This window comes from Cotesia glomerata, linkage group LG2 (assembly GCF_020080835.1).
Source record: "Cotesia glomerata isolate CgM1 linkage group LG2, MPM_Cglom_v2.3, whole genome shotgun sequence".
NCBI classification, from domain to species: domain Eukaryota; kingdom Metazoa; phylum Arthropoda; class Insecta; order Hymenoptera; family Braconidae; genus Cotesia; species Cotesia glomerata.
In genome coordinates, this window is record NC_058159.1 from 25,144,111 (window position 1) to 25,166,917 (window position 22,807).

The 22,807-nt window shown below is 27.6% G+C and overlaps 1 protein-coding gene across 1 annotated transcript in view; it reads left to right on the forward strand.

Annotated features, from left to right (window-relative positions):
* The window catches only part of LOC123260001 (extracellular serine/threonine protein CG31145), a 57,546-nt gene extending 38,812 nt beyond the window's left edge, over positions 1–18,734 (forward strand). Inside the window, exons 3-7 of the mRNA XM_044720891.1 lie at positions 3,136–3,214; positions 11,066–11,158; positions 11,244–11,548; positions 12,460–12,733; positions 18,326–18,734. Of these exons, the coding sequence (XP_044576826.1) occupies positions 3,136–3,214; positions 11,066–11,158; positions 11,244–11,548; positions 12,460–12,733; positions 18,326–18,530 (956 nt within the window). The 3' untranslated portion in view covers positions 18,531–18,734. The remainder of the gene's footprint in view (positions 1–3,135; positions 3,215–11,065; positions 11,159–11,243; positions 11,549–12,459; positions 12,734–18,325) is intronic.
* The last annotated feature ends 4,073 nt before the right edge of the window (positions 18,735–22,807 follow it).

Sequence of the window (22,807 nt, forward strand, 5' to 3'; positions counted from 1 at the left end):
TTCGAGTTATCGAGAGTCCACAATAATATATATATATATATATATATATATATATATATATATATATATATATATATATATATATATATATATATATATATATATATATACAAGCAACTTTTTTTTTTTTTGTTACCGATAAACTTGAATACTACTGGACTGATCGGCATGAGACCAACACTATTCGATGCGGAATTAATTGTAGAAGGTTTTAGGCTATTCATTTTTTGAATTCCATCAACCCTTTACCATTTTTTTTTCAAATTTATGTGGATAGTCATTTGTTTCTGCTACTAAAACAAATGAACATCACTTCTTCTTTATATTCGAGCGCATAAAGACCGGCAAAATGTCTAATGTCACTTCAATGCTTATAAACGCGTTTCAACACACCCTCCCACGCATCCACCCGCGCACTCCACACATCCATCCACGCATCCACAAGGTTGTGACATGAATTATTGTCTATAGCAACGGTTTTGTTAATTTATTTCTAGGTTATGTAAATATGGCATTTATTTACGCTACTATCTTTTGTTTAAAAATTATTCATCTTTCATAGGTTATGTAAAGATGTCATTTATTTACGCTATCTTTTGTTTAAAAACAAAAAAGAATCTGTCTGTCATTTAATCGATTGTGTTTTGTTTAGTATTTATTGGTTATGATACGTTTAGTATTCGTTAGTTAGTTGAATGAAGAAGAGGGCCTTCAACTTATAAAAGTTAGTATAATTAATATATTCACGTTGATTATTTTATTTTAATCTATATATATATATATATATATATATATATATATATATATATATATATATATATATATATATAAGAGATTTTCACCTATATATTGACTCATCACGATATCTCTGGAACCATAAGGCGTAGAGACTTGAAATTTTGTAGGAATATTCCTTTCGCCGAGTAGAGGTCAGCTAAGAACGGATTTTACGAAATTCCACCCACAAGGGGGGTTGCGGGGGCGTTAACAATGAAAAATTCCCATTTTTAAACTATAGCTTCTAAAAGCTGTAAATTTGGTGGGAATCTTTTATTTGTCATGTAGAGATCATCTCAAAACGGATTTCAATAAATTCTACTTCCGATAGGGATTGCGGGGCTGGGTGTTAGAATTTCAAATTTCCATTTTCAAACTGTAACTTCTACAAACTCGAAATTAGGTAGGAATCTTTTATTTGTCATGAGATCATCTCAAAACGGATTCCAAAAAATTCTACTTCCGATAGGGATTGCGGGGGTGGGTATTAAAATCTAAAATTTTAATTTCCAAACTGTAACTGCTGCAGATTCTAAATTTGGTAGGAATCTTCGTGTACGATGTCAAGTTCAGCTGAAAATGGATTTTCTCGAATTCTAACCCCAAAAGGGATCGTGGGGGCGTTAACAATGAAAATTTCTCATTTCCAATCGATAGTTTTTATAGACTCGAAGTTTTGTTGGAATCTTTTATTTATAATGTAGAAATCATCTTGAATAGGATCTTACGAAGTTCCTCCCCCATATAGGAGTGCGGGAGTGATAATTGTCAAAAAATTCATATTTAAATACAGTTCCTACAAATATAAAATTTGATAGAATCTCAAAAGAAACAGACAAATACCGGGATAGCCTCCAAGGTCAACGGATTTAAATATTTTTCTTACTTAATTGTGATATTTTCTTACAACAATCGTCTCTTTGGCAGCGGCAAAAAAGTCATTGTAACGTTTCCAAAATTTAACATTTCATATAGCTATTCAGTTAACGGACTAAGAATTTTACATACATTTTATTTTTGCTGATCACATAACCGATGAATTGTTCTTATTACGGGATCGCGAAAATGTAACATATTAAAAGCATTGCATTTTCTAAACACATGAGATATAGAAAAGAATTTTGAGATATAGAAAATATGAAAAAAAATAAATAAAAATGAAACTTAAAATTTAATTTATTTCCTTTTCAATTCGCCCAGCGAAGCGGGCGGGAACCGCTAGTCTTTTATAAAAAGAGATTCCATGGTAAAATTTTATTTTTAATTTAACTTTTCAGTACAGATGATTTATCAAAATTGACAAAGCTTTAATTATTTTAAACTCGTCTATTTCATTCACAAAATATTTTAATAATCGACCGCTAAAAATATCTAACAGTACAATGATAATTTTAAATAATTTAGTACGTTAAAGCACCTGTCATAAAGTAATAATATTTACTCCATAATAGACGTGAATAAGTAATCATTTCCGGCGGTATCATTGAGTGAAGAAAAGTTATAGTTACTAGGTCTGTATAATATTAATATTTTATCTTTTATTTTGTCTCTTCCCTCAATAATAAATATCAAAAATACTATATCTCATTTTCAATTTCTAAATATATATGTTAACACAATTGTACTTACATTCAAGTTGATAAAAATTTTATAAAATGATTAATGAAAATTTTTTCTAGTTTTCAAAACTTCTGATTTTATAATTAATTTATGCATTATTTTTTAATTAGTTTTTTTAATGAGACCTGATTTTCGCTAATTAATTTTCATTGGAAATTTTTACCTCAGTTTTCAAACACTTCAATCAATAAACGTCTAATGAGAAAAAATTTTTTTAATTTATCGATGCTTACCTTAAATCGTGATTATAAATAGCTTTATTTAAACTCAATTTCATTCAAACTAAAAATTAAACCAAAAAATAAACTCATTCATTCTCAATATTGAAAACCATTTAGTTATCATTTTACACAATTACAGAGATATTTCAGTGACCTAATTAATTCGTCTTCATTTACAACCAATATTTAAAAGCCCGTCTAGACTGCTTATAATTTTCTCTAATTATTGAAAATCCATTGACTAAGTCATCGAAAATCTATAGAAAAATAAATATAATAGACATATCTTTTAGACACAACTAGAACATAAGTTTATAAGAAATTAACGATCCTGTAACTGAAATTCGATAATCGTCCAGCCAAATGTCAATCTTTAAATATCGTGTTAAAGTTCCATTTCCATAACATTTATTATTTAATAATGACCCTTTTTCGATTTAATTAATAGTTGAAACTATCATTAAATGCATAAGTAAATTATGATAATTGAAAGTTCCATTCATTTATTTGTTTTCAGCCCAAAAAGAGGGTGGTACGCAGCTAAAATTAGTGATTGATTATCCAGATGACTTACAAGCGCTGTTCAAACCAATGAGGTGAGTATTATATTTACAAAGCGACTCAAAAAATTCATATTCAAGTATTAATGTTAAGGAATTAAGTATTCATTAAATAAGCAAAAGGAAATAATCAATGATATCTCGTTAGCAACATCGGGGTCAGAAAGAGTGTGGTTTGAAGTGAGTCTTTCATCTTGAAGGAAGCGACGAATCAACCTCTTAAAGAAGTTTCAATTTCAATCTCTTTGTTAACCCGGATTCAATGGGAAGATATAATTTTTTGCTTGACAAAAAAATTTATTCATTGAAAAATACGAATACGTACAAGTCTTTTATAAAACCCAAGAGATTTTGAATAGCTTGTACGTGAGATATCTGTATTATTCGTTCCTTTCAATGCTTTTTATTAAATAGTTGTTATTATCATTATTATTACTATTAATATTGAGTAGCTGTGATTGTTGTAAGTTGGTAGTAATCAAGAGAATACTTAAGTGCCGGTACGCTGAACTCGATCATTTCTCTCTCGCAAGTGCTTTTATACCACCAACTACTCTCGGTTGTTCACTTATGTAATTGTCTCGTAATTCCATCATACTCTAAGCACGATTCTCTTCATTTGAACATCTATAAGCCCATGTATATATCTGTACTAAATGTATACATAATGAATAATATGTATCCCACATATCCCACGAGTCATCAAAATTGACAGTTCTCTCGAGACATTTCCACACTAATTGTTATCGTTGAATTAATAATAATGACATAGGTATTATTTATCATATTTATTGATCAGAATTTTGATATTTCTCGGGTCAAAATTTAAAAAAACTTTTGCTCTAGTTATTTTTAAATAGAAAAAAATTGTGAGAAAATTATAGATATGGTAACTTACAAAAAAAACTGTTCAATTTACAGGCATGGCTTTGTAAAAATAACATACCCAGGGAAGAAAATTTTTTTTTATGATAATATTACATAATAAGTACATGTTTATATGAAATTGTTATTTATAATTTTATATAGTCTTATATAATACATTTTTTTCTTGTGTATGTAAAGTTCATAAATTTTCTAATGCCAAATTTATATTTATTTCCTTTTAAATTCAATATTTTTTTCACACAACAAATTTTCATTTTTTTAAATGTGTGAAATTTACATTTTTTTCTAATATAAAAATTAATGAAAGTGTAAATTAGATAGTTATGTCTTGTCAGAAGTAAAATTGTAAGAATAAAAGGTTTACCTGTAATTTTAACAGGAGTTTAGCATAATTTTAAAAAGAAACAAGTTTTTGACTATTAAAAATTATTTTATAATAATAAAATAGACTTAATCCAACATGTAAATTCATCATTGATTATTTATCGATCAAAAGATTTTTCATAACGGAGCTAATTTTAGGCTCTCTTCCTAATTTATAAAGGCAAATAGTTTACAATATATCTCTTACATCTTCTTGCACGGCTGAATGTTGTACCAAGTTTAATCAAGTGTTAAGTAACCGAGTATGTCAATTTCAGATATTTTCTAAAGTTTATAATTATAATTATCCGTGAAACTTGGAACATCAATCGTCGTTCCAAGACTAATAAACTTGCTGTTTTATTTTCATTTAAAAAATTTGCCTATAATATCATATTCTAAAATTGAAAATTTTTTTAGAAACGATAGACTTAATCATTTAAAAAAAATCTCAACGCATCAATAACTCCCGTCTCATCTAATCACTTAGTTTGCTTGCAAAAAAAATGTCTTGTAAATTCGGGTCGATCGTATGATAGAATCGAATTACATTACGCTAATGCATTCGTGTCATTTCATATCAATCTCATGAAAGAATAAATTTCACCATTTTTTCTTAATTTTTTTTGCCTATTATGATTGCAATGTTTTTTTTTGTTACTTTTTTGACATATCAATCTGAAAAATTAGATTCGATTGACGCATAAATCAACTTTTTTAGTAAAGTAAAACCGAGATTTTTTTTTATTGAATTATGGTTATGTCATCGCTGGCCATAAATATATGGAAATGGAGGGAAATGCATCAGTTTTTTTCGTCTTTGAAAATGAGAAAAGTATATTTATTATGCAAATGCAATAAGAAAAGTACCTTCCGTCCAGTCTAGAGCGAAACAAAATTCTTTTTGATAAAGAAACTATTCATCAAAAAATTTACAAAATATTGTAATTTCATAATTTTTTCGAGTAAATTACTTACAAAGGTCTCAAAAAGTCCAAAACTTAATAATTTGTTAAAAAAAAAATATTATTTATTGTTTTGTGAGACGAAAAGAAATTTTCTATAAATTATCTATACAATTATATTTAAACCATTTTAGATGCATCGAAGATTACTGCGCAATATTCGGCGCACATCCCCACTCTATTTTACACATATTTGGTGCAAAACACTACCGTGTCTTTGAAAAGCATAATTTTTTTTAATTTCATTAATTTTTCTCAAAAAACATTAGTTAAAAATAATAATAATAAAAATTATGATAAAATTTTTCTAAAAATTATAAATGGTAATACGCAATATACTATTATATAACTGTGAAAATTTTCACCATCTGTTTCTTTTGTAAAGTCCACATACAAGTATAATATATATAATGCAGTTTAAAAGTTTTGTTGGCCGAAGATTTTCGAGGTAAGTGAGTAGGAGGAGACGGAGCAGAAGAAGCAAAGCAACATTACCAAATGGAGACCCACTGTATCCTGAACAAAACCACGAGAAAATGGCTTAAACTCTGTAATAAGTTGAGCAATAAGTTGCTGTGGAAAAGTTTCTGTATCCTGGGCCATATTTGAAATTGCCCGCGTACATTTATACATAACTGCATATCTCAGTATATATATATATATATATATATATATATATATATATATATATATATATATATATATATATATATATATATATATATATATATATATATATATTGTTCTCTTCGCGCTTTCTGTACAACACGTTTCCATTTCAACTCGCGATATTTCTCATTACATACGGAATTGCCCTCAGAGAAGTCTCTCAGCACTTGCATTTATATCGACCACCGGGGCTTTTCTCGTCGGCTCTCTCTTAAATATTCAAGCGCCGTTGGCAATCTTTTGAGCTGCTCTATTTACTTCATTTTTCCATTCTTCACTTCTGTTCATCAAATTCACCCAGAAAACAAAGGATTTCCTTAATAAATTCGGTAAAATAATAATTACAGTGATTTTAAAATGCTTAGTTTTTTTTTTTATTAACTTTGAAAGCAGAAGTTAAGTCAGATTACTTACTTCTGATTACTACTGATCAATTATGCTTTTGATGTTGTAAAATATATTTTTTATAATTTATGGAAAAGTTTTTTATAAGGGATGTTTTATTTGAACATTTTATTTATCAAGAGAAAATATAAAGTATCGTCAATTGACATACTGGATAAAAATTTTTGAAAAATCAATGGTTAATATTTCAATATCATAGATTTATTTCTTAACATATGACAAGTAAAATATTAAAGAAAAGTTTAAAAAAATTATAGATTATATGTTAAAGAAAAATTTTGATAAATCTGCTATTTATTTCTTAATAAATGCCAAGTAAAATATTAAGGAAAAATTTGGAAGAATCATTGATTTAGTTTTTAATATATGCCAAGAAAAAAATTAAAAAAAATCGTAAATGTATTTTCTGAAACCATAAATTTTAGATCCTATGTAATATAAAGTCTCATGCATGAGCATCCTAAAAACATAAAAATAAAGTGAGTAGATGTATAAATTATTATGTGATGATTTAGTTGTTAGTTAGCAATGTCGGAAGTAAGTGCGAAGAAAGTTTTGTACTTGAAGAAACGACAACACCGTGACTTTCATAGGACGCGGTAATCTTTGGTACATCCGAGTTAGTATGTTTCGCAAAAGTATTACACGGAAACGATGAGTTGTGTATTTGTGTGTGTGCGTGTGAGTCTGGATGCTGTAGTATATGTATAATAGGGTAAACGAGAAAGTATGTGTGCATGGGTGTTGAGAAATGAAGAAGAGGAAAAAGATGAGGACGAGGACGAATCTCAGGGGAAAAGTTTTCTATACGCGTTTCATATTATCCTCCGGCCCCTTACCTCAGATGTGATGCTTTCGCAAAAGTTTTACGCGTACTACTAAAGTTTTCGTAGCGCAAGCTCCCGTGAGAATAACACACGTTATTGTGCGATGTTACTAAGAATATATACCGGCGGGTAATTCTTGTGATAACTATGTTGAGATGTCGTAACGATTAATCTTCAACTTTTGAGTACGTTAAGATACCAAATTGATTGCCCATATAAACCGAAAATTATTCCTCATATTTTTATTTGTTTATATAATATCTAATCCGCTTTGTATATTATTATCGGGGTTTTATTTACAGAGGTATCATACGGGCGTACTGTAATTCGAGAAACATTTAATCAAAAGTGTAAACATACCAGATTTTTAATTTAATTGGAGAACTTGAATTTTTTTGGTAGGCAATACAAGTTTTTAATTAAATTGAGAGATTTTCTTACGTTTTATTTCATCTAGTCCATATTTTTAGCAGATACATCTCGCATCTCGGGTTATAATTTTATATAATTGACTTAATTTCTGATAGAAATAAAAAATTTTAATCAATTTTTTATAATTTAATTTTTTTTAACAACTCTTATATTAAATTATTTTTATGTTTGATTTCGGTTTAAATCTTTGATTTTTACATAAGAAAACAATTATTTTGACGAGTTTGATTGTCTTCAATGAAGTAAAATTTATTTAAACCAAGAAAAATTTTAGTTCAAGAATTTTTACACTTATACAAGACGATAAAGCTCTTTAAAATTATTTTCTTTCTTTACTACTGGCAAGTAATAAAGCCTAGCTGAAGGATATTCTGGTTAAACAAGAATTACTCAATTGAATCAATAAATTTTAATATTAATTATTATTCAAGTACTTTTTATTTAAAATATAAAAAAAGAATAGTAATTTCTAGTAAAAAAATAAATAAAATTGAACATTTCGAAGCCGAATTTTGTCAATTAAATTCTACTAAATCATTGAATTTTTTAACTTTTTAATTTTTCGGCCATTCAATCTTTATATCTTTTAGTACATAGGCGTAGAAATTTTCAATAAAATGAATTTTTAAGAATTGTTTTGTATGATTATTTTTCTAAATTTTGGGAAAAAAAATAATCTGCTCATAAATTTGATCGAATAACAACAAAAAGTCAATTAATTTACAATTTAGTGAACAAAATGAAAATTAAATAACACACTATCCAGCTAAACACGATCATTAACGGTGATTTAGTAAGCGGCAAGTACAAGAGTATGCAATTATCTTTGGTATAATCTGGAGTTTTAAAGCATGTATTTATAAATATAACTACAAAACCGTGATAAAGAGATAGTGGAATAATGAAAAGAGAAGAAGAGAGGAATCGGCGAGGTGATAATAAAGTGAAAATTCTCCGGTACGGGTAAAAGCTAAATTCTATTCACTTTTCCTTCCTAAAGTAAACCGTCCGATGTTGACTTTTAATCATATGCAAATCTCAGCGTTAATTACCTTGTGGCGAGGAATTAATTAATCTCTTGAGAATATGGCCGCTCCAAAATAAAAACTAACACAGAGTAACAGTAATTAGTCGCAATTCACAATAGTCACTAAATTTAACGTTTACATTCATTACTATTTATTATTAAATTGAATATCTGCTTTATGATTTCGAGCTTTTAAAAATTAGTCTTTTCTCAGTTTTTTTTGCATTTTCTGCATTTGTTTTCATGACACAACTTTCGAAAAATTTTCCTCTTTCCTCACTCGGTTCGTTAAGCTGGTTCAAAAAAATACATATGGTTTAAAAGTTTATGTATGTATGTATTTATTTATATACGATATAACGGATCTTGTTTCTTCTATAACTCCCGCAATTCTACACGAATCTCAATACAACGTAACATACTCATTCTTTGGACAGTTTCCAAGGTTAAATTCGAATATAAGCCAAATCGATCAATTAGTTTATAAATGACAATAATTCAAAATTTAAAAAAAATCGCTTAAATTCACTTGACTTTTGCAATTAATATTAAATGCGATATCCTATAAAATTTTTTTAAACTGCATCTGAAAGCTTATTTAATTTGAATACTTCTAATTGTTTTTTTTTAATTAATCAAATATAGGGGACGGACGGGCAAGACGGAGAGGGCGGGTAAAATGAATAATCGTTTTAAATCGCTGGTCGGTCGATAGAAACATTTTAGACAGCAATCTATCAATCTATTATGTAACTACACTTACCGTTATCGATAAAGCATTGGTTTTGCATACTTGTGGGAATTTTTTTTTATAAATATTGAAATTTAGGAAAAAAAATAAAATTTTAAATCGTAAGTATGCAGTACTTAGTTTAATGTTGTTAAGGACGATGCAGATTTGATTTTTTTTCTTCATATTCAGGACGCGGTTGATATTTTTGCGACGATTGTTTTGATTGAAATGTATTTTCCAATCAGTATTCGTTTTACGCGACCTGAGTATTCATTTTGCCCGCCCTGGTTGGGCAAAATGGATAATGTTGACTTTTTTTTTTTTTTTTTAATTTCGAAGAAGAATTTTTTTGTTATTATTTTTATTTGACTTTAATTATAAACTTCAATTACCCAAAGTTAAGAATGGATATGATTGTAATATATATTTGTTATTTAATTTTCAAATTAACATATCCGTTTTGCCCGTCCTTCCCCTAGTTAAATATATAGAGATCAAAATTTTAGTTCAATTCGACTGCTGAATAGTCGTTTTCAAATTTTGCGTTAACTTTGTTCGACTGAGTAATTTCAGGTCAAAATTAAAAAAAGTTTAGAAAACATCTTTTGTATTTAATTAAAATCCATTTTTGTCCAAAGTCTTACATCGTTGTTAGCCGACACTTTTCTACCTAAAATAAGTGTCTTAATTAATTAATGTTACAGAAAAACTAACTAGCAAACTAACAGACTAACAAATATAATCCTGGATGATGAAGTTCTCACGAGCAATAAAAGACAACGACTGTAGCGACGAAAAAAAGTGTAAAGCAATAAACTAGGTTGTGTTGTTGAAAATGATTGTTTTGTTTTGTATGAATTAATTGTAGGTACCTCCATGTATAATAATAATAACACTCGGTCGTTACGTTACATTTTTCATCTGTTCTCATTCCTCCATTTCCTTTCACATCAAGACAGCAAAGTACAGAGGAGAGAAACAACAGTAACATCAACATCAACAATGTCAACGACACTACAATATCGACAATGACAAACACACAACAATGATTCTAACAATAATAGCGCTTTTGTTTATTATACGATCACATTTCTGGTATATATGATGTGATGAATGTCATCAATGTTCAGTTGGACTTTCTGTTATTGTGTCATCATGAAGTAAAGAAAAGATTTATTAAATCTTACAAAAGAATTAACTACAATAATAATATAATAAATAATACATTTGTTTTTATATAAATGTTGTGATAATGTGTCTAATTATAGTGGATTATTTTTAATGGATGGAAACTACCGTTATCATGATTAATTGCGATAGAAAGTTTTTGACACTTTCAGCTTTATAATTTTGTATAAAGTAATTGAATATTTGTCATAAAGAAATAAAAATTATAAATATTTTAAATTTCATGTAAAAATTTTCAATTGAAAAATTTTTGTCATTTTTTTTCGGTTTTTGAAAACAAAAGTAAAATTTTTTTAATTTTTTTTTCTCATAAAAAAAATTCCAAAAAACATTTATACTTTATGTAGCAAAAAAATTAATGAAATATTATTTTTCGATTTTTGATTACAGATTTCCGAGGGAACAACAAACATTGCCGAACCATTTTTATTTTACAGATTTCGAGAGGCATGTGGCTGAAATAGCAACATTTCATTTGGACAAGTGAGTAAATCTAAAAAAAAATACTCTGTTGATTATTCAGATTTTTCGTGCATAACAGAGCAATTAATTACTCGAATGTGAGCAGGCTTTTGGGGTTCAGAAGAGCGATGCCGGTCACAGGAAGAACATTGAATATGACGTCGGAGATTTATCAGCTGGCGGAGGGTAATTTACTGAAGACATTTTTCGTGAGCCCGGTCGGCAACACTTGTTTCCACGGGCAATGCAGCTACTATTGTGACACTGGGCACGCGATTTGCGGGAATCCAAACACCCTGGAGGGGAGCTTCGCCGCGTTTCTGCCGGCTAGAGAAATGGCGAGTCGCAAAGTTTGGAGGCATCCTTGGAGGCGAAGTTATCACAAGCGTAAAAAAGCGCAGTGGGAAACTGGTACAAGATTTTTTTGTTAATTTTAATTAAATGCGATGGAACTTAACGGTGAGATTCAATAGGGTTTTTTTTTATTGAAGAAATGAATTTAATAAAAAAAAATTAATGTCAATTGGATTAATTTTTTAAAAGTTATTGCGTTTGCAAGTTTTTAGACTGATAAAAAAACTTTTTGATAATTAAACAGTTTTGTTTATTAACTATTAATAATTTTATTTTTAATATTAAATAATTTTATAAATATTTATTTGGAAGCTTGAATGAAAAGTAAGTCTTAAAATTTTATTTTGAAATTTTTTTAATATCTCTATAACTTGAATAAATAAAAAAATTTATTAAATTAATATTTTTTATTTTTTATAAAAAAAAATAACAAATAAAATAAATATTAATAACAATGAATTACAGAATATTTTATTTTATAGTGTAAATTATTAATGTAATATTGCAAGTGAGACACACATTTAACCCTAAAGAATTTTTATTAACAATTCATAAATATTAATAAATACTTACTAACTATTACTAATGCAATTTTATCCCTGAAAAATATTTTTAATAGTTAAAAAATGACGTAATAAATTTATAAGTTATTTTTAAATAAATAAATAAATAAATAAATTTATTAACAGCCAGTAAAAAAACAACAAGTTTGGCTTATAATATTTTTTTTCAATTTTTCTACAGATGAACTGACTTAAAAAATTCAGAATTAGTCTCGAATAAATTTTTTCAAATACAATCAATAATTATAATATAAAATCTATGATTGATCTTAATTCTTCAAATGACACGAGTGTAACAAGCACTTGACTGAAAATATAAAAAAAAGAAGAAAAATAATTGAAGCAATATTATGATAAGAAATAAAAGCAATAAATGAATCACTGAATAATTGATTAAAATTTCAGATTCAAATTACTGTTCATTGGTGAAAGAAATACCGCCTTACGACGAAGGTCGTCGCCTTCTTGACCTGATGGATATGTCGGTCCTGGACTTTTTGTCTGGCAATATGGATCGTCATCATTACGAGACATTCAAGATATTCGGTAATGACACCTTCACACTGCATCTAGACCATGGTCGTGGTTTCGGGCGACCTTATCACGACGAAACGTCAATACTCGCTCCGCTGCTCCAGTGCTGTATGATAAGACAGAGCACTCTGAAAGTACTGCTCAAGTAAGTAAAAGGATAAAAATATAGATGGATAATTAAATAAAGTATAGATAAATATTAAAGTGTAAGAATATTAACAGAGTATATTAAACCAGAGCTATAAACCGTTACCCAGGTGTCAACACTTCAGTAGCAGAATCTCCAGCAGAAACTCAAAGCCACAATTATTAAGTTTGCCCGGCGGGTCATTTACTTTTTTTATAGTCTAGTTAAATCTTGCGCCGCATCAAAGCTTCTTCACTCTCATTATTTTCTCGAAGCTTAAACGAAACAATTAATTTTATTATCTCTATTTTTACTTTTTAATTTTTAAATAATCCTCCGTAAAAACAGGATTATTTAATTAAAATTGTGGGTTAACTACCAGAACCTCTCTACTTCGTGGTTAATAGATAACTATTGCTTTTTTTCAAAGAATAATAAAAAAATACAAACCGACGTGCGCAAATTATATTAGTTATGTTCAATTAATTTGAATTCATAAATTACTATTTATAATTTTTTTCATCACTTGCCAAATATTTTGATTTGAAAATCGGGTAACTTTTATGAATCGTTAAGATTGATTATTATTCGATCAAAAGAATTCTGTTTTAGTTTCATGAAACCTTCTTCACTTTAGAAATTCATTTTTAAAAAATCAGTAATAAAATAAAAAAAAAATTTTATGTTGAATTTTAAAACAATTGAAAAATTCTATTGACAGAAAATATAAATTTTAGATAATTAATTTGATTATATTTAATATTTAATGTAAAACAATAAAATCAATGAACGGTCGACGATACTGTTATTTTTATTTTTAAAATTCTATTCAATTTATTAATTAATATTTTTTTTTGTATTTAGATATTATATATATGATTAAAAATTAAATTAGTTAGCTTACACTGATAACAAAAATAACTTTATTCAAGAGTAAAAAAATTAGAACAAAAAAAAGTAATTTTTAAAAATTTGATCAAACTTTTTAAAATGACGTTCTTGGTTTAAGGGGGAATACCACTGTGACGATCGAAAAAAAGAGGTGATTTTCGGGAATTTTTTTGATAGGGAAAATAAAGAAATTTGGAGATCGGATTTTTTTTATTTTATTAAGGGTACATTAAAGATTATTACCCTAAATTTTTATTAAAAAATATTTAATTATTACAAAGTTTTTAGCAATTTCGTAGAGCACTAGAAAAAATTTCCCCCTCCATGGTCGGTTCGATAACTCAAAAACGGATCATCTGAAAATAAAAACTCAAATTGTTTTTTAATCAGTAAGAATGTAGTAATCATCGCACGTACAAAATTTTGAAAATTTTAATTTTTAAAAAAATGCCAACTGATTGAAAATTTTCTCACTATTCTTACTGTTTTTTTTTTTTTTATTTTAACCCGACTAAAAAAATTTTTAAAATAAAAATTTTTTAAATTCCGTATTCATTCGATCGTCACAGTGGTGTTCCCCCTTAAGATTTTTCTCTAGAATTGAGATTATTTTTTTTTCAGTTTATATAACTACTAGTTGTTACTCGCCCGCTCCGCTGGGCGCTTTATAAAATTGCATTTTAAAATCTAGACTTGAAATTTAATTAGAATATTGTTTTGACTTGCACAGATTCCCAATTCTATCGAATTGGCATGCATCTTTTAGCCATGTAATTATTCTAGCTAATATTCATTTTGTAACTTTCAATGTGCAATCATTATAACATTCCCGTGTCTTTCTTACACAAATGAATAATGATTGATATGAAAAAAAAAAAATTTGTAATAAGCATTGAAAGTTTCATTTAAAGAAATTGCAGGTCTCGTAAGTGAAGAAATCTGCTTAGTATATAAACATAATCAATAGAATTAAAAAATTTATTTTAAAGAAATGACAATTGAATAGAATAAATTTAGTTACAATAAAAATTCATTATTTCTAAGTCTAAAAAATATAGGTTCCGGATAAGTAATTACCAACACATCATATACTAAAACCTTCTCCGAAACACGCTACATCTTAAGGTCTAAGTATTATTCCGATCGGTTCAGTAGTTTTTGCAGTATAACCGGACAAAAAAACTGGCTCTCTATTTATTAGTATAGATAAACATTAATGTAATTTATTTCTTACAAAAAAGTCTAAAAATTTTAGACTTAAATTCTTATTACCGCCCAAAATAGGGTGCTTGACAAAAAAGGTAGCAAGTAGGTTTCATTAAGTCTAGAATTTTTTATTCGAAAAATATAGCCTTTGACTTACATTAGTAAGTCAACCGTTAAAACTACTCTCAAGAGTCCTTGCGGAGGGCAACAGACCAGGTGTCATGGCATCGATAATGGACCGTTTTAGCGTTTGCAATTGGCTTGCTTTGGGATAGAGTAAAAGCTAAGTCGTAAAAGAGCAACCAAACGAGAATAAGAGAAAGAGAGGGAGAGTTACTTGGTGCCTGGAGTTTGCTGTGCCGAGGACTCAATGTACTTGGGAAGGATAGAATAAATTTAAGTGAACGCGATCCGTAGCATACCAGGCTTTACCTTTACTTATACTCCTTCTTCCCTCTTCATGGTCTTGCTCTTGCTCTTGGTACTTTTAGGTGTACTACTATACGTATAGTGCTGCTCTTGGTATTCCACCCGCATAAGTGTAGATCCGAGTTTTCTCGTGCTTCAGTAGCCCGCCTGAGGTGAGAGTAGCCGAACCTGTCTCTCTACTATATAATAGAGTCTTCAGTCTCTTCAAATGTCAATTTAACGATAAATATATATATATATATATATATATATATATATATATATATATATATATATATATATATATATATATATATATATATATATATATATATATATATATCCGTACAACTAGATTCATTTTAGGAGATACTTTATTCATTATTTTTCATTTTTTTTTATCCAACTTTTATTGGAAGTAAAGTTAAATATTTTTTTTTCACTTTTTATTATTAATAGTTCTAATAATTTTTAAAATTGTAAATCAAGAATAACAATGATAATGTTAAATATACAGAACAAAATTTTGTCAAAATTACTGAAAAATCAGTTAAATGTGCAGTTTTAGTACTGTCAAGATATAAATATCGAAATTACACTTTTAGAAATGTAAATTTTACATTGTGAAAAATTTTTAATTTATTTAAATGCTAAGGCATAAAGCCAAATAGCAAGAAGTAAATACATAGAATTTTATTTTACTTAAATAACAAAATTAAGATTAGAAGTATTAGCTTAAGTATAAAAATTTTGTATTTTGCCCATGTAAAATTTACAAATTTACGAATGCTAAATTTACATTTTTTTATACAAACTAGCTGACTTGGTGAACTTTGTATCACATACAATATATTTTATTACACCTTTTGATCAGCGATTATCAATCTTTAAACTCTAATCTACTTCGATAAAGAATAAATACTGGTTGTATGAAGTGCGGTTAGAATTTTGTCAAGTAATTAAATGAAAGTCGCTTCTCATTATCGCCTGAAATTAAGATCCCAAAAAATGAACACTGAATTTATGAAATTTTTTTTCGTTCATATATACAGAAAATTTTGAGTTATAGCCAGACTAACGCACAGCAATTCATTTATATATATATATATATATATTGTTACGCAACCTTAAGGCTCAAGCGTAACAATAGCGATTCCGATACAAAATTAACAATTTTTTATTTTTTTAGCTAAACTTTCGGGTTTTCCAAAAATTTTTATTTTTCTAAACCATCCCTGAACTATAGCGAACAAAACAAAAAAAAATTTGAAAATCGATCCAGCCGTTTTTGAGTTTTAGCGAGACTAACGCACAGCAATTTATTTTTATATATATAGATATATAGATGTGAGAAAAAAATTCGGATAGCTCGGACTGGGATTCAAACCCAGAACCTCCCGATAACATGTTGGCTGCACTTTAATTTTTCGATTTTTTAATGTTTATGATTTTTTTTTAAATGTTTTTTTTTTTTTTTTTTTTTATAAACCATCTTTGAACCATAACGTACAAAACGAAAAAAAATTATCAAAATCAGTCAAACCATATTTGAGTTTTAGCGATACTAACGCGCAGCAATTCATTTTTATAACTATAGATATAGATTTTATATGGTGGTTGAGTATTCTTAAATTTTATAATTTTCCGCGTAATTTTTATAATTTTCTTAATTTTTTCTTCCATAAGAACCTTCTCCTGACAATAACAAACACATCAAAAAAAGAATTAGTGAAATCGGTCCAGCCGTTCACGCGTGATGGTGTGACCAAGGGAAATAGGGATTTATTTTTATATATATAGATTAAAAATTCTGTGAATTGTAGAGCTTACATTTTTTTCTATGTAAATTTAAATCCAAGCTTTTCGATTTTCTTTTAAGCTTAGATTAGAATTAGCTAGATTTCTAGTTTTATATAATGCATTATCCATAAATAATATAATTAAAATTTGCAGTATAGCTTAAGTAAATAAAAAATTTAGTACATTCAGAAAAAGTAGCATAGTTACAATTTTAAATATCTTAATATATACATTTTTACACTTTACCAGTATTTACCAGTAATTTAAATAGAAATCTAGCTAATCTAAACTTAAAAGAAAATCGAATAGCTTGGATTTAAATTTACATAGAAAAAAATGTAAACTTTACAATTCACAGAATTTTTAATTTGTATAAAAAAAATGTAAATTTTGCAATACAAAAAAGTTTTAATTTACATAGAAAAAAATTTTAATTTTACAATGAAACAATGTAAATTTAGCATTCGAAAATTTATAAATTTTATATGGACAAAATGCATTATATAAAACTATGAAATTATGCATGGTCCAAATTCCTATTTAATTTTATGTAAAAGTTTATATATTATTTTATAAAATTAAGTAATTTTTTTTTTTGATATATTAATTTTATAAATTTATTCTCGTAAACTTGAAAAATTTTTCTCTCAATATAAAATTATTTAACAATATCATTTTTACGTATTCTTGTCAATCAATTTATTAGTTTTTTTTTTTTTTGTTAATATTACATCGTCGTATAATAGTTAATTTTCATTTCTGTAAGTTTCACATAATTTTTTTCAAAATAAAAATGTAAATAAAACAAAATTATTTTCCTTTAAAAAATGTTTCATCATTTTTAATTCAACATTAATTATAAATTTCTTCTTTACTGAAAAATTTATATTAAACCAACAGTAGCTATATCCTATTAAAATTAATTGACGTAAATTAATACTCTAGTGTAAATAAAAATATGTCGAAGTAAAAATCTTCTTGGCGTAAAAAAATCAGCTTCAATTATTTTTTAAATTACAGTAATGAAACTCTAGCGGCTATGATAGAATCAATCGAATTAATTGTAAAGGATATAATTTTTTTAGTGCAGAGTTACTAAATTTATTTTTGATAATATAAAGTTTTTTTTAGCAAAAAAATACCATCGGAAAATTAATAAAATTAATTAAGAAATCGAATTTAAGATTAATACAAATCCAAGCACAATACCAATTAATTAGGGACATTAATTCCGTTGAAGCATGAAGATTTATACAGACATAGTTTTGTCATCAACTCACCTGTCTTGTAATGCTGTGTTTGCAGATACCACAACAGCCCGCAACGTCTAAGCGCGGTGATGCGTCAGAGCATGGCGAAGGATCCTGTGGCGCCTGTCCTGTGGGAGCCTCACCTGAGTGCACTTGACAGACGGATAGGTCTCATCCTCCAAGCGGTAAGAGATTGCCTAAATCGGAGCGAGCACTACGAACAAGTCATCCAAGAACGTGACGAATCTAATAAACAATAACATCTGTTATTCCTCTGAATATTGTTATTACTACCTTATTAAATTTGTATAAAGCTATGTATAAATAATTTTTATAATCATAACATAAGCTTTAAATGCATCATATGCACATGTAAAGTGTAAAGTCACTACCAATGTAATAGTTATTTTAATATGTATGTTAAATTTTAAAATTGTTATCGAAGATTTTTAATCTGTGGATTTATCATTTTGTATTGTATTGTAATTTTAATTTATTTATATTATAAAAAACAATCCACTATTTTAATAATCTTTGATAATGACTGTATATTATGTAAAAATATAATTAGTTTAATCTAATTGTTAGGTTTTAATTTATCGAGAATATTAATGTTAAGAAATATTTTTTTCAAATTTTAGTTATTAATTGATTTTTAATTTTATTGCTTATTCATTTTATTTTATTAATCAAATATTTTTCCGCAAATGTTATCAATAAAGCCACAAAAATTAAAATAATAAATGAAAATAGACATCAAATTTGTAATTTAAGGGGGTATTCTAGTCTAGAAGCATGAATTTCAGGTAATTTTTTTGAAGTACCGTAAAAAAAAAGGCAATCAATATTTTTACGATAAATTTTTTTATAAGTTATTTATTAACATTACAAGAACACAGAAAAAAATAAAAAAAGTTAAAAATTCAAAAAATTAGCAACTGATGAAGTGGGGGGAGGTCACAAAAAATTGGCCCGTGACCATGCCCACGATTCCAACCCTCCTAGCAATCCGAAATAAAAAGATTATTAATCTAGAGTAATGTCGCTATGGCATGAACTACAATCATCACCAAATTTCAATTTTTACTATTTTTAAAAAATTCGAAAAAGTAAAAAAAAGTAGTAAAAAAAATCTGGAAAGCGTTTGACCCTAAAAACCATCCCTGCAACTTCCCGCTAATTCCATACTTAAATGCTTGAAATTGCACTTATTGCGTTTTTGAGCTCTCCGAGCTCAAAAATATAACACGTGTGTTATTTTGAGCTCTTCGAGCTCAAAAGTCTGATAGAAGTTTAATAAAACACTATTTTCTGAATTTTCAAACCGCAATAACTTTTGAATAAATGAACCGATTTTCACGCTGTTAGCAGTAGCATTCGAGGCAGTTTTTGAAGCCTCATGAAAGATTTTCAAGTTTAATTTGATTGAACGAGGAATTTGGAAGTAATTCACAAAAACACATTTCGGTTTTCGTTCGATAACGATACCTCACGAACCAATCAACCGATTTTCACGTTCTTGGCGGCGATCAACGTGGTTTTTTGGGCTCTTATAATTATTTAATATCATCAAAAACGATCCATAAAGAAATGTTGAAGTTCTGTAAAAAAACACTTTTTGAAATTTTTCGTTTTCGATAACTCCCGAACGAATCGACCGATTTTGACGGGTGGCAATCGACGTGGTTTTTCAAGTTCAAAAGCTGATTAGTTTTTTGAATTGATCGGTGGAGCCGTTTAAAAGTTATTCCAAAAAAACTATTTTTTGAAAATTTTATTTTTGAGATTTCTCAAAATCTAACTAACCGAATCGATTCAAATTTTCACGAAATTTAATGGCAATGATACTCTTTGGATCGCCACCTATCTCGATCTAATCGGTCAAGCCGTTCAAAAGTTATAAGAGGTTTACACACACACACACACACACACACACACACACACACACACACACACACACACACACACACACACACACACACATACAGCCGCACGGACACCATCGCGGGAATAGTCAGAACAGCTTTCTAGGACCTCAAAACATCGAGATCTGATGAAAACTCGATTTTTGCAAAACGGGGTAAAACCAATAACTTCCCGAATTTAAAAAAATTTTCAATTTTTCTTAGCGGGAAGTTAAAAATATTTTTTTTTTCAGGTAGTCGCCATTTTGTGAAACAAATTTTTTTCAACTTCTCCCTAGTTCATGCCATAGCGACATAAATCTAGATTAATAATCTTTTTTATTTTTTTATTTCGGATTGCTAAGAGGGTTGGAATCGTGGGCATGGTCACGGGCCGATTTTTTGAGACCTCCCCCCCCACTTCATCAGCTGCTAATTTTTTGAATTTTCAACTTTTTTTATTTTTTTCTATATTCTTGAAATGTTAATAAATAACTTATAAATAAATGTATAGTAAAAATATTGATTGCCTTTTTTGTACGGTACTTCAAAAAATTACCTGAATTTCATGCTTCTAGACTAGAATACCTCCTTAAGTGCTTGATCAATTATTTTCAAATTAAAATTTAGTTTTAAATATTTTTAGACTACAGGAATAAATATACGATGAGTTTTAACTGACTGAATTTTCCACACGACATGTAATAATTCACTGTCTTAAATTCATTTATTTAAATTATTAAAAAATTAAAGTAGATTGGTAAGTGAAGTCGGAATATTATTACCAATAAAATGTTTAATTCAGTTTTTATTCTACAAATTGAAAACATTGATTCGCTCCATTTTTATTGTCCTAATTTTTATGACTTCATATATATATATATATATATCTATATATGTATATATATAGATATATATATTATATATATATATATATATATATATATATATGAGTAAATACGTGATAACATTTTATTAGGAAGAATATTAAAAAAGGTTTTTAATATTGAAATTTATATAAATACTTGAAAATAATAATAATAAAGATATCATTATAAATGTAATAAATATAACGTTTGATGAGCGTTGTAAACTAAATAATGTAAAAAATAGCCAGAGAACATATCTGTATTACGTTAATTTTTTTGTAAAGCTAAGATCACAAATATAGATCAGGTTTATTTTTCGACTGCATGTAAATATGTGTACTGTGTGCAATATATCTTGTACCTATAAATAAAGAATTTTCATTAAAAAAAAAAAAAAAACCTCAAAAATATCATTCCAACATTCCTATACAATAATTTTTTTATACACTAATTTGATAACCAGTGACACAAAATCGTTTGAAAATGTATCACATTCCTGTATAACATGCATCATAAATCATAATTTAGATTTCTAGTATAATTTCAAAGCATTAATAAATTAACGATGAATTTAAGTTTGGTACTAAATATAATTTCTTATCTAAAATTAATGATATATTGTTCAGAATTGATTGCATTATTTAATAAATTTTAAGAAACTCTTTTTGAAACGTAAAATGTTACTTCCAGCAGTAAGTAAAATTAAAATTTAACAACTTTAAATAGTCAAGATTCAGTCGGAAACAAAATTGAATTATTTTAGCACAGCGATAAAATGAAAATAGAATTAAATTGGACATTTGAACCGATAAAAGTAATTATAAATTAGTTTATTCGTGGTACACACTGTGATCGAACAATATGACTGTAACATCCGCTTCGCTTCGAATTTCTTCAATACTAAACGACCCTCTAATGTCTAGACGGCCAATAAAGAGTATTTATATGTTTTTTGGTAATTAATACAACACAAGTAAGACCTTTCATTAATTAATTATATTAATATTGATGTAATCTTTCTCGTTCAGAACCATAGAATTAAATATAATGATGAATTTTAGATATTTTCGATCGAATTGATGTTATTTATTCTCCAAATCATTAAAAGAAAATTAAAAATTTAAGAGATTTCTTAAATTATAAAATTATTTTTGAATACATCAAATAAGTTGGACTTTGATGTTACATTAACAATATCTAAGGTACACGGAAAAAACGAGATTTAACTAGTTTCCATGTTGGACGGAACCTAGTTCCATCTATAGGGAAAAAAATTTACAAATGGTTACTACTTCTATGTAGATTGTAGTAGGTACAGTTTTCGTTTATTTCAGTTCAATCCGAGATGGGGCTCAGAGCCATCTGAGATTTATTTGTCTCAGATGGTTGTCAGTACCACGCGCATGCTCGTCAGTCCCATCTTACATAGAAGTGGCGCCCATTTGGAATTTAACTAGAATCTATCTAAAGGCCATCCCTGCAACTTCCCGCTAATTTTATACTTAAGCGCTCAAAATTGCACTTACTACGTTTTCGAGCTCTTTGAGCTCAAAAATATAATTTTCGTGTGATTTTGAGCTCTCCGAGCTTAAAAATCTGGTAGAAGTTTAATGAAACACTATTTCTTAAATTTTTAAACCGCAATAACTTTTGAATGAATAAACCGATTTTCAAGCGGTTGGTGGCATTCAACGCAGTTTTTTAGGCCTCATAAAGAATTTTTAAGTTTTAATCAATCGGAGTAGGAATTTCGATGTAATTCCA